The sequence below is a fragment of the Macrobrachium nipponense genome, chromosome 20, assembly GCF_015104395.2.
Source record: "Macrobrachium nipponense isolate FS-2020 chromosome 20, ASM1510439v2, whole genome shotgun sequence".
Classification (NCBI taxonomy): domain Eukaryota; kingdom Metazoa; phylum Arthropoda; class Malacostraca; order Decapoda; family Palaemonidae; genus Macrobrachium; species Macrobrachium nipponense.
Genome location: NC_061089.1, coordinates 61,523,026 through 61,536,920, shown reverse-complemented (window position 1 = coordinate 61,536,920; position 13,895 = coordinate 61,523,026). Strand labels below are relative to the sequence as shown.

Sequence of the window (13,895 nt, the reverse complement as noted above, 5' to 3'; positions counted from 1 at the left end):
GATGACGTTAAGGGTTAAAGATTTATTGTCTCTTATCTTAAGCGAAATTTGCGTTGTATATACATTGACTAAATGTCCTCAACTTTTTATATTGGGTGTTTTGTATTTCTTCCGCTAGAGTTTACGGCGCCTGTCTACACCAAGATAGGAATGAACAAAAAGTATGTGTTGTTTTGTGTCGTTACTATGAGGTAGTGTACGAAAATAGCAGTTGTTTGCATTCGCCGCTGTACATCGATTCGTTTGTCCTTTTTGCCTGTGTATGCTGTCGTTGAATACGAATGAAGTGTAATTTTTATGAATCAGTGCTATTCGTATGTCTTTCTCAAATTATTAGACAATGCATGCCTTTAAATCCTTATAGTTTGAAAGTGAATGCTTACATTTTGAATATTCATGCATCAATCCACTCATCTCTAACAGAATACTACTGCCTGCTTACAATGTGGAAAAAAATTGTGTATATAATCTGGTTCATCAACCTGCCATTTTCGGACCATTATAACAACCAGTGAATCGATTTACTTTTCCTTTTTACAACAGAATGGCGAAACAAACAAGAAAGCTTTAAAACTGGTGACCAGTTACCATGTTCAAAATAGCGCCGGATCGCCTACAGCGTCATTGGGCACTAATGAGCATAATGTAATGTGGCACCGTCTGTCAGTCTAGCTGGGGCACTCAGCTGGAGCCCATCCACAACTCAGACTCCGAAGGAACTTCCACTCGACCACAAGTAAGGATTTTCTGTACACTAAAGATGGAATAATACAAACACACTCACACCAATAATCCATTGATATCAAATTCACTCCACCTTCATAACAACTTTTGCCAAAAGGGAATTATTTTTATGTTCTACCCCACACCAGAATTCTGACGTAGGCCTTTTTAAGGTATAACTTGATAGCCAAGCAAAGAAAGCATTGTCATCTTAAGTCCAAGGTTTAACTCAAGATCCATCCCAGAAAGGAATATGCTTGAATCCGTATTAAACTTCCCTTTGGAGGTAGGTTATTCCCACTGTCAGAAAAGTTCAATTTAAATTTTATTTTAGTGGCTTTATATTTGAACGAATGATAATCTTAGTGTAAAGTTATTGACAATGCTCACAATGCACACACACACACACACACACACACACACACACACACACACACACACCACACACACACACATTATATATATATATATATATATATATATATATATATATATATATATATGTGTGTGTGTTGTTGTGTGTGTGTAGTGGTGTGTGTGTGTGTAGTGTGTGTGCATTGTGAGCATTGTCAATGACTTTACACTAAGATTATCGTTCGTTCACATATAAAATAAAATTTAAATTGAACTTTTCTGACAGTTGGAATAACCTACCTCTAAAGGGAAGTTTAATACGGATTCAACCATATTCCTTTCTGGATGGATCTTGAGTTAAACCTTGGACCTAAGATGACAATGCTTTCTTTTCTTTTCTTGGCCATCAAGTTATACCTTAAAAAGGCCTAGGTCAGAACTTCTGGTGTGGGTAGAACATAAAAATAATTCCCTTATTGCAAAGTGTTATTTCTACTATATATATATATATATATATATATATATATATATATATATATATATATATATGTATATATATAGATATATATGAATAATATATATATATTATATATATATATGATATATATACTATATATATATAAATAATATATATATATATATATATAGTAGTATATCTATATATATATATATATATATATATATATAATGGAGTTGTATTTTTGTATGTTTTTGAAAGTGCAAGCGTTAGATTATTCATATGTACAATATATTTGTATTTCAAAATATACTTAGAGACATATGTATGTATATTTACTTACACATGAGTAAGCACGTTACAGTGATTAGAGATAATATCGGTTCAGTTCATATCAATTATTCAGGAAAGTGATAGTGAAGACCTTGGATTGCTCGAGTACTTTATGAACTTAACAGCAAAAAAAATTAAAATAAAATAAATAAATAAATCAAAGTGATCCGTAAGAAATGTTTCGGCTTCTTACTATTTGACAAAGATAGGCTTAAATCATTTTTACCGAGAAGTATAAGAGCTTAAAAAAATTAATGTTATCTGGAGTTTGGAAAATGTGTCTTGAAGTTGGTTTGTTCAAAGCGATCAGACATCGTTACGGCGAAAGTAAAGCATGTATATGAATACGCAAAAGGAAAGAAACTGGTTTGGTATAAAATAAGTCCCCAGCGAGGATTTGTAAAGTCCCTGCAGCTGCTTAACATTACTGCTGGAAAGTTCTTCAAGAGGGGAAAATGAAATGACAGAAGTATAAAGATTACCGTAAACAGAAGACAAGGAATTGGCGTGACTAATGTTAGAATTGATAGTAGGAGAATGGAGGGTGAATATTATGGACGACAGAAGAATGAGACGAGAATAAGCAAAGACTGTGCGAGGGAAACAGCGAGAATTCTTCAAAAGGGGGAACAGAGACGAGTGTAGGAAGAACGAAAAGGTTGACAGACTGAGCCGGTTACGACTGACGTGTCGTGTTGAAAGTAATATTTAATATATGAAGGATAATAGGGTCTACTTGGGAAGAATATGTGATGTTAAAAAAATGATAGAAGAAATATAAAGATGAGATGATGCGATAAAAAAGAAAGAAAAAATTAGAAATGGTGAAGAACGAACCAGTGTGCGCTGAAGAGATCAGTTCTTGTAGAGAGGATGCAAGAGTAAGGATTGAGCGAAACGTTTGTAGAAAATGTATACAACACAAGCCTTTAGAGAAAAGTGGAGAGAGATAGACCTAAAAAGTGGTAGATTATAAGAGAGTCCTTGATATCTAGGGTGCGCGAAAGTATGCGCAATATGAATATGGCTGGTGCTCTATGTATGAAAGGGAGGCCTCGATGCATTCGTTTAAAGCAAAGGAGACTCTGGAGGTAAGGTCTTTACGAGATGCTCTAGGAGCAAGAGGCTGTGCTAGCTCAAGGCTGGCATAGTCTAAAATAAAAATAACAAGGAAGTCATCTTCATAGGGTGTTCAATTTTTATTGGAAAGTTGAGGAATGACTATGGCAATGGCAGTTTATTATGGTTCTTTTTTATTTTACACGTACACATACAAATGCAATTCTCTCTCTCTCTCTCTCTCTCTCTCTCTCTCTCTCTCTCTCTCTCTCTCTCTTTTATTTTCGCTGGTTGAAGTTGTACACGGGACTTAAGAGATAATTAACGTGCATATTTACTTGGTTGCGAGAAAAATCGTTCTCCCATCCCATCTCACAAGAAAATTGAAATAACCGTCTGGCTACTTCTTTGCTAAAGTGTAGACGGTGAACACGAATTCTAACTGTCACCTAATATTCTACTTAATAAAAATAAGGACAATGGTTCTTGCAATATATTAGATAATGTGAGCTAAATAAATCCAGTAGCCAACTTCACTCTCAGTAAAGAAACTAAAGCTAATGCCATACTGTAAAAAGTAATGCGTTTAATCCAAGCAAAAAAAAAAAGATTAAAAATAAAACAATAAATAGGATCTTAGTCTGCTTTTCCCAGTAGAATTGGCAAAGAGCTTTTTGCATGCAATGATGACTCTGGAATAAAGACAATGAAGAGTTGTTGTTACTATGAGTTTAACAAGGTACCCATTATTCTACGAGGGCCTTGTAGTATTACTTGTAAACAAACATTGTTATCATTATTGTTGTTGTTGTTCAAAGAGTGCGAAAATTCATATTTAAACATTCTAAAATTCAGTCACCTTAAACTGAAATTCACAATCCTAATTTTGTGCAGCAGATCTGCAAGTCTCTCTCTCTCTCTCTCTCTCTCTCTCTCTCTCTCTCTCTCTCTCTCTCTCTCTCTCTCTCTCTCTCTCAAACACACACATACACACACACACACACGCACAAACACAATTAGTCTTTATTTTTCTCTATTCTGTGAGGTTTAGCCCAACACAGAAATGCATAGCGTGGATCAGAAAAAGACAACTGCGCTTGAATGTTATAAGGCGAATTAAGACTGCCGAGTCGGAGAGAAGAAGAATCAGAAGAAAGTTGTAAAGTCTATTAACTTCAATCATAAAAGCTCTTTTACTAAATATGGCACGAAATAGGATGATATTTTGCGACTTGCATTTTCTGAGAAGCAGTGCATATTTTAACATTATACTTGGGCGACCGAAGAAAAATTGTCGCCTAGTAAGAAGAATTTTTTCTATTGGGCGACCAGACAAATCTCCAAAATTGACAGGAATTGTTAAGAAAAAATGGAAAAGTTACCCTTGCAGTTTTGGCTTCCGGGTCTCTGCCCCGACCCGGCAGGGGGAGCGCTCACCCCTGACCCCAGAGCTTTATGTCTCGAGCCTATGGCGTTCGGCTGTAGTATTGTAGTGTTCCCCATATTACAAATCATAGTATCCATTTGGTCGCCCAGTGAAATTTCCTTAAGATATGCACTGCTGAGAGAAGAAGAAGAAGAAGAAGATGAAGAAGAAAACATAAACCACTTAGAAAGCTGCCAGTCATCATGACAGCGACCAGAGGTGCCTTATCCCTGCCCTGAGCGGCAACATTTTTGCATCTCACTTGACTATCCCTTACAAAACACTATCTCTTTATCTTTCACTTATTACTCAAATGTTTATCTGTGTCAGTAAATTTGGGCCTGAAAGTAAAAGACGATAATGTCAACGTAAAAATATTCAAGAGTTCTCAAGCACAATGCTTCCGAAAGAAAATTTCAAGGGTATTAGTATTTAAGTAAATATTTTATTATATTTCAGACGGGATTAGAACAATACCTTGAACTTTGAATGGCATTTGATGATAATATTAACTGATAAAAATCCTGATAAACTAATATTGATTTCTCTAGCTCTGTGGTTCTCAACCTTAGGGGTGCGCCCAACTAGGGGGGCGTCAGCAATTTCCAGGGGAGGCGCGAGCCCTAGGGAAAAATGAATAAAAAAGATTCTCTAATTATATTCGTTATTCTCTTAATGATTGAGGAACTGATATTCAGTAGTCTATGAAAGAGTGCAAAAGTATCGCCTTATAACGTTACTTTCCTAGAGTCTACTACTCTAGTTAGGCTCATTGGTTTTACAATGTTTTGTCATTATTGACCTCCCTCCCTATCCCTCGAAACTGCTCCTTTTTCTCTTTTTTTTCAAGTTTGGGAGGGAATTCTACCTAATATGCAAGGGGGGCGTGGAAGGAAGGACCGACTCTTAGAGGGGGCGTGGCCATATAAAGGTTGAGAACACCTGCTGATGTAGAGAGTTTGTTATCAAAGACAGACTAGCTGCAAAAAAAGCTGGATATTGATCAGAATTGTGAAATAGTTCAGCCGCATTATTTACAAGAAGACGCCAAATTCTTAGTTATCGTGAGACGTGTTTTTCATATCAGTGTTGTCAGACTGAAATCTTGTGGAACGGACTTCAGTCAGTGCGTGCATATATAGGCTTGGATCCACAAACTGCTGGTCGAGGAATTGAGAATATTTTCCTCTTAAACAAAACGACTCTTGAGATCCCACGCTCGGATTAATTTTGGTGAAAGGAGGGAATTAGTTGGTTCTTATAATCATTCTCTCTAATTTTTTCATTTAAAGTTGGCCTCTCTGTTGTCATGGTAATATTTTTCTCATAATACTCTTGTTGTGTTGTTGTAATCACTACTACTATTGCAGTTGTTGCTTATGCTATTATCATCATTTTCAGGCATAATGTTGGCAACGCTGGCCCTCGTGGCCTTGTTTGTGACATCACTGTGGCTCTACAACAAACACCGGCATAGTTACTGGGCCAAACGAGGCATTCTCTCTCCCCCAGCTCTGCCTTTCCTCGGGAATTTCGTCGACATTGTGGCGGGAAATCCTGGTAGATGGACTTTTGATGAAAAGGTAAACAATCGAAATGCGAACTACAAATGCTTGATCTTACGTTCAGATCCCATAATATAGATATATATATATATATATATCTATATATCATATATATATATATATATATATATATATATATATATATATATATATATATATAGCCATAACGAATTTAAGGAAGACATCTCAGGCATTTGCATGGTTTATTGATGACGTTTCAAGGCCTAGCCTCATTATAAAAGCTGTAAAATATATACAAATACATTAAAATGTCATAAAGACTCGGACTTAAAAATAATATGCTAACAACAAATACAAAACATTTAGTTTAATATGCCATAGATAGTATTACCATCCACGTGGAAAGAAATAAGACGAGTGACAACTGACAAGGAGAAACGTTAAAAAGTCCAGGGTAAACTTATGCTAAGAAAAGAGGGTGGAGGCAGTTTGGTTGTTCAAATTTTGGAACTGCCTATTTTATACAAAATGACTCGAGGATTGCCAGCTGCTCAGGTGAACGGTCCCTCGACAAAATTTTAAATTGATTGTATTCAATATTTATTTTGCATTTTTTTAGCATGCTGTCGTATACTGGAAAACTCTGGATTCGACAGCTGGACCCCAGTACGATGGCTAACACCTCTGTGACAATCGATGCGGACTTTCAGTAACCTACGAGAGGCACCGACATTTTTCCCCTGACTACATCGGGGCCAAGAAAATGTCTGATGACATCGAACACCGTGTATTTATTTTCTTGCCCCCGATGTAGTCAGGGGAATATGTCGGTGCCTCTCGTAGGTGACTGAAAGTCCACATCGATTGTCACAGAGGTGTTAGCCATCGTACTGGGGTCCAGCTGTCGAATCCAGTTTTACAGTATACGAGAGCATGCTAAAAAATGCAAAGTAAGCATTGAATACGACCAATTTAAAATTTTGTCGAGGGCTCGTTCACTTCATCAGCGGGCAAACCTCGAGTCACTTTCTATAAAAGAGGCAGTTCCTTAATTAAACAACCAACTGCCTCCACCCTTCTTTTCTTAGCAGAAGTTTACCCTGGACTTATGACGTTTCTCCTCGTCACTCGTTTCATTTTTTCCACTTGAATGGTAATGCCTTTCTCCTGGCAATTTGAACTAATTGTCTTGTATTTGTTTTTAGCATATTATCTTTTAAGTCCGAGTCTTTTATGATGTTTAAATGTATTTGTATATATTTGACAGCTTTGATAAGGAGGCTAGGCCTTGAAACGTCAGCAATAAACTATGCAAATGCCTGAGATGTCTTCCTCAAATTCCTTATGGCTATATTTTGGCTGTTGATTGCCACCGTCCATCGTTATATATATATATATATATATATATATATATATATATATTATATATATACCTATATATATATATATATGTGTGTGTGTTTGTGTGTGTGTGTGTGTATATATTATATATATATATAATATATATATATACATATATATATATATATATATATATATATATATATAATAACACAGCTTATTAGTAAAGTGTTGGGTTTAAAATTGCATGGTCTACCACGGCCTGCTCCTCCTACTAGCCACCATAATTGTAGATGGGTGTAAGCCCGGGTCACTTGGGGACTAAACCCTGGTCTTCAAGTGACAGTCCAGGATTTTAGCATTTCATCCACACAGATTATAAAAGAAGTTGGAACCTAAGTACTCCGTATCTGAGGTTTCTCCCAGGCAGTGACTATCATTCCAATGGAAATGAACACAAGGGAACATGTTTCACAGAAAAACATCTCTGACTCACATCAGAACTACGCCCCCTTCTTTCAAGTGAGAGTTCAGGGCATCAGCAATTCATCTACGCAGGTAATAGAAGTTGGATCCTATTTACTCCGTACCTGAGGTCTCTCCCGAGCAGGGGCCTAATGTCTAAAATTCCAGCGAATTTTATTTAACTTCCCAACCCAGCAGAGTGAATTGCTAACATTTCATTCGACATGGCCTTTCACTGTGAGATCTGACGGAATTGTACACCTGGGAACGAGAAGCACAGGGCGTTAGCAATTCATCTGCACAGGTCATAAAGAAGTTGGAACTCAAGTACTCCGTACTTGAGGTTTCTCCCGGGCAGTCGCATACTGCCTAATATAACAGAGAATTTGATCCAGTTTCGTTGGTATGTTAGGCGCTAGACGCCTTCCCGGCGAAAACCTCAGGTACAGAGTACTTAGCTTCCAGCTTCTTTTATTACCAATGTGAATCAGTTGCCAACGCCTCGGACTCTTACTTGAAAGACTCGGGTTCGGTCCTGATGTGAGTCAAATTTATTTCTGTAAAACACACTCCCATTTGTTCATTTCCATATATATGTATGTATGAGTCTGTGCATGCATTGTGTTCATACATGTGTATATGAGTAATTGTGGATTTTCATGCGCAATAGTAAATTTGTGTATTTTTATCACTAGACATACTAGATCATGGAATTATGACTGTGCGTGCGTGCATGTATATAACTAATCTGCTACACACTACACAGTATATTGGAACTTGTGCTAAGAAGCACACGAAAGTATGCTGTCTTCTTGTAAAGTTTGAGTTCCCAGAAAATATGAACTTGGAAAAAGAGGAAGGGTGTTAGACAGAATAACGTTATTGTTACTGTAATTTACAAATGTACTCTACAAAAAATGGAATTTTTTGTATGCTTTTTATCAGTAACAGAGTAAGAATTAGTCTGAATAAGGAGGCCAGATTTTAAACAAAAGAATTGATATAGAGACTTTTCTCACCAACTAAAATGTATTTGATACGGAGAATATTATTCATTTATTTATCCTTGCTTATAAAAAAAATATTAGGCAAGATAGAAGAAGTATGATAATATGAAATTACAACATACACCACTAACGTTCAGTTATACCTGGGCATTGTTTAAAGTTGTTCAACTTTGAAATCTTCTTTTAACTTAGGAACAAAGGGAGATCCATAGCTTTTTCGTATCATTACTCTTTTACAGGTGTACAGGAATTACACCAAAGACGGCCTTAGCGGGGCATACGTCTTCCTGTCGCCTATCCTCTACATATCTGATCCAGAGATGATTAAGCAAATTTTGGTCAAAGATTTCGATCACTTTTCGCTGAGACAATCATTCACCTCCTTGCATAAAAATGATCGAGCAATGAGTGAAATGTTGTTCATCGTAAACGGGGAGAAATGGAAAAGATTAAGAAACGTCATGACGCCTACTTTCACATCAGGGAAGATGAAGAACATGTTCCACCTTGTCTGTGAGAAGGCTGATGCCCTTAAGGCATTCTGCCTGAAGGAGGCCGCCAAGAAACCCTATCTAAATGTCAAAAAAGCATGTGGGAGATTCACCATAGACACCATCGCCTCCTGTGCTTTTGGACTAGAATGCAACTCCTTCGAAGACGAGGATGCCGTGTTCCCCGCGAAGGTTCAGCCATTTTTAGCAGCTGGATTTCTGAGGATGCTGAAGGTCGCGATGGTTTCCTCGGTGCCATTTATAACCGGTCTCATAGACATGGGGCTCTTCCCAGAGGAGAAATTCTTCTTCCAGCAAGTTGCAGAAGAGACCATCGCAGCAAGAAGGAGGGGATCCAAAAGGGGTGACTTCTTAGACTTACTCTTAGAGGCACAAGCCAGTGAAGAACATTCTCCTGATGACGAGACCAAAGCAAAGAGTAAGTGCCCTCGTGATGTTATCCTGTGTAGGCTAACGACTTTATCTTAGTATAAGTAAATTAAAAATTATACTTGGATTTGTTTAGCACAGTTCAATAGAGATTCAAGTCTTCTGGGTCACTAACCCATGATTCAAAAAATCTGTTGGTTGCTTTAAAACGGCTTTTTAAAATCTAGATAATTTAATTTTAGGTTGCTTAAAAACGTCGTATTAAAATTTAGCTTTCTGATTAAAATCGTAAGGTTTTTGAAGACCGTCCTATTAAATTGTAGCCCTTGACTTAGAAATCTATGGATTGTTTAGAAACATCCCTCCAAAGTCTAGACAGTGTTTAGAAACTTTAGAATATTTAAAGATTCCCACCAAAACTTGGAGTTTGATTTAAAAACCTTACGACTGGCTAAAAACACCGTTTCAATAGTTTTTTTTCTTTCATTCAGATACAGTATCAGATAAAAAAAATTGCATTAATAGTTATGACATAGAAATAATATAATAAAAAAGCCAAATTCATCCATAACTGACAAGTATGACTAGCGGAATTAGACGCACAATGTTTAAGCAAGCAAGCGTCTCGCATAGGAGGCAGTTAATTGCCAAATTGTTTATTTGATTCCCTTTCGAATAGTGGCTTTGATCTTGGTAATACAAAGTGAAAATAATTACAACATGAAAACAATATTTCTAAGTGCACTACAAACGGGAATCTACACTTAGATTGTTTAAAATCTTATTCCAAAATGGTGGCCATAGCTTAGAAAATTTAAGATTATCTAATCTAAAACGTCCTGCTAAAATCCGCTGACAAGTGTATTTTAAATCGACCTGTCCCTTTCACATAATGTAACCAAAATAAAAGAATCGTGCCAACAGTAATCAAGAAACCAAATTTGTGAAGACTGCCAAGTAGTCGCTTATTAACGGCCTTTCTTACAGAAAATGTACCAATTTTAGAAATGGTGATAGGGCTCGGCCTTTATAGTGCATCCTTGTCTCTTTCTAAGATTATTATTATTATTATTTTATGGTAGCATTTGTGGGAAGGATGTTCTTTGTAGTGGAGCACAAGATTATAATTTCTGTTAGTAGTACGATTCTAATTAGAACGTGGCTTACCAATCTTGAAATGTCATTTTTTGAACCAGTTGCCAAGTATAAAAAACGAAGAACTGAGATTTATCTTGTGTTTTGATTCCAGGGTCATGTCAAAGCAACCTATCTTTTTTTAAGGCTGGTTTTGTAAGGTCGTATTTCTAACCTTTATGGACAAAGCTGCCTGAACAAACCTAGTAAATGTTCTATTTCAAAAGAACTAAATATATTACATTGTACTACTCTGACTCACTCGTGTAGTAAGGTAGCCTCTTCATAAAAAATACGAGCGTGAATTGAATATTCCCTTTGAAATAACCCTCCATACCCTTATGTCTTTGGCAGTTCTCGACGATACAACCCTAATTTCGCAGAGCATCATGTTCATCATCGTCGGTTACGATACGACAGCAACGACAATAGCAATTGCTTCGTACCTCTTGTCCAAGAACCCAGAAGTTCAACAGCGACTGCGTCAAGAACTTCAGGAAATAGTTAAGAAGGAAGGAAAATTAACGTACCAAGGAGTAATGGAGTCCAAATACCTCGATGCGTGCATTATGGGTAGGTAGAGTATATCGGCTATTGAGATTTTGAAGTTTAAAATGAGGGTGTCAGTTTGTATTCATGTCAGAGAGTATTAGTGTGAGCGTTAGGTAGATGTGAAGGTGGGAAAACACTAGGGCCTTCAATTGAATTTTCGGAGCCTAAATTAATATATGTTTTTCATTCGTTCCTGATATCTAGTTGATCACTAAAAGGGCAGGCCCAAAACCAAACGGCCTACAAAAATGTATTTTTAATGAAAAACAAAATTTGGATGGTTAATTTGATAGATAAACATATCCTAGAGTCTTATAGTCAACATTATTCCTTTTTATGCTATTCTAGACAGTTTTAGCTTAGTTCATGGCACAGTCAATTATGAGGTCTTCAGCAAGCGTCAAAGTTCTCGAGAGAAGGCAAACTCTGTAGATTTCACAATAGGCTCCCACTTAATAGGGACGTTTTCTTTAAAGTAGCTGTGCGTTGATAATAGAAAACAAGGAACCTTGACCTTTTTAATGAGTAAACTATAAAAAATTTACTTTCCAATCCGTGCAAGCATAATTCTGTAAAATACAATGCTATACATATGATTATATGGTTTGTGTGTGTGTGTGATAACCGTATTTTTCAAAATATGATTGAGGATATTAATTTGTATCTGATGATTACAACAATTTCAGGAAAGTTCCCTAATCACACAAGTAACTTAAAAAAAATAACACACATCATACTTACCATTATTCACATATTACTCATGAGGGAAATTGCTCTTTTATTTGCTGCTTTCTCATTTCTCAGAGGTGAGTGCATGACATTCAGTCAAAATTTCGGGTCACTTAATATATCTAACGACGTTGAAAGATAATGAACACATTTAAAGGCTTTCACTTTTTTATGAATCGAAAAAGTTTATAAAAGAAAGTATTTCATGTTTTCATACATAAATTACACCAACATAGGGTTGAATAGATAAACTTGGAGCCGGTAGAAAGATATCATGTATAAATTTTAAACAAATCCCTTTCTCATAAGCCTTAAGCGTAAATTTATGTTGAAATGCGCCTTATATAGTCGGTACATCCAGCTACTTGAGACCTGTTAGATATTGAATATCAAACATAAGGTGAAATACTGAGAATAGGGCAAGGTAGATCTTATGAGAGAGAGAGAGAGAGAGAGAGAGAGAGAGAGAGAGAGAGAGAGAGAGAAGAGATGATAGATGAGAGGAGAGAGGAGAGAGAGAGAGAGAGAGAGAGTGTCAGAATAAATTAAATGAAAAACTTTATTTCCATTTTACAATGGTTATTCGGCACGCCATATTTTGAAAATATGTACAATGTCTATTGACTTATAAGATACAAGATACGTATAATTTATATCATAAAGTCATCCACACATAACCGCGTCCTATCTCAAAGAATTCTTGTGGTTAAATCATTTTTAAAAAGCTAAAAAAATATACAAAATCAACAGTTTAAAAATAGTACATTATTGAGAAATCATTTAAAACAACAAATTTCTGAGTCTTATAAAACAGTAAAATTATGCATTTTCTACATGAAATACCTTAAATATGGTACTGAAGATGCGAACGACATGAGTGTTAATATATCACTAGTATACAATGCAAACCAAATAAGATTTGTAAATGACATTAGATGTTTAAATGATAGAAGGGGAGTTGACGTTTTAATATAAATAAATTAAATATGCGATCTCTATAATTTTACGAAAAAAAAATAGTTCAAAGTTCGCGTTGCTAGACTAGCAAAACCCTCTTGCCAGCAATATCTAAGTCATACTAAGTTCACCCTAAATTTCCTAAATGATAGCATTATCACAAGTGCAAGTTATGCTTTAAAAATAAAACTTTCTATATACAGTAATGAGAAATACAAAATGATTCAATTACTGATAAACTGTTGCTTCTTAGAACATCTCATCAAGTCAGCCACGCATGGTTCGCCCCTCTCCAAGGATTACTTAATTAGAACTTAAAATCTAAAAAAAATCTTATTACATTAGTATTTCCGTTTTAAATCAAGTTAACAAAACCTATAACTGTACAAACACATACTTACAACATTGAATGACCTAAGTATAAAAATAAAAATAATAATGAGATGCCAGTTAAACGCACTAAAAACGATGTAAAAAGGTCAAGGACAGTACATGATTTAATATATCGAACTAACGCCAAACTAGCATTATATTCAGTAGTTAACATCACCAATGAAGGCTGACTTAAACTGCAAAAGCTTTCAAAATAAAATCACACACACGGTAAAAGTACAACACAATAAAACTGCAAGATAAATCTTTCGATCAAGGCTCTAAAAGCTTTAAGGAAGGCAAGCCACTTATTTATGAACTATTTATGAACTCCCTGTATACGTATTTCCTTATACTATTTTTCTTTCGAGAAAATATGATTTTAATTTTTTTTTGAAAACTTGATTGGAGGTGCAGTCTAATATTAGTTGGGATGTTGTTCCAGACCCTTGGCCCCTTAATCGATATTGCTTTAGCTACAAGTAGGTCATACTTGTACATCGCCGCAGTGGGGAATTCAAAAAGCCAGTCGGGAATCAAATTATTGCAAATTCTATAAGTAAACAAACAAAGGTCAAA

General features: G+C 35.8%; 1 protein-coding gene across 1 annotated transcript in view; it reads left to right on the top strand.

Annotated features, from left to right (window-relative positions):
- Positions 1 to 554: 554 nt before the first annotated feature.
- LOC135226586 (cytochrome P450 3A2-like) overlaps positions 555 to 13,895 on the top strand; it is a 19,002-nt gene continuing 5,661 nt past the window's right edge. The window contains exons 1-4 of the mRNA XM_064266281.1: positions 555 to 736; positions 5,754 to 5,935; positions 8,931 to 9,621; positions 11,061 to 11,279. Coding sequence (XP_064122351.1) covers positions 5,759 to 5,935; positions 8,931 to 9,621; positions 11,061 to 11,279 — 1,087 coding nt within the window. The 5' untranslated portion in view covers positions 555 to 736; positions 5,754 to 5,758. The remainder of the gene's footprint in view (positions 737 to 5,753; positions 5,936 to 8,930; positions 9,622 to 11,060; positions 11,280 to 13,895) is intronic.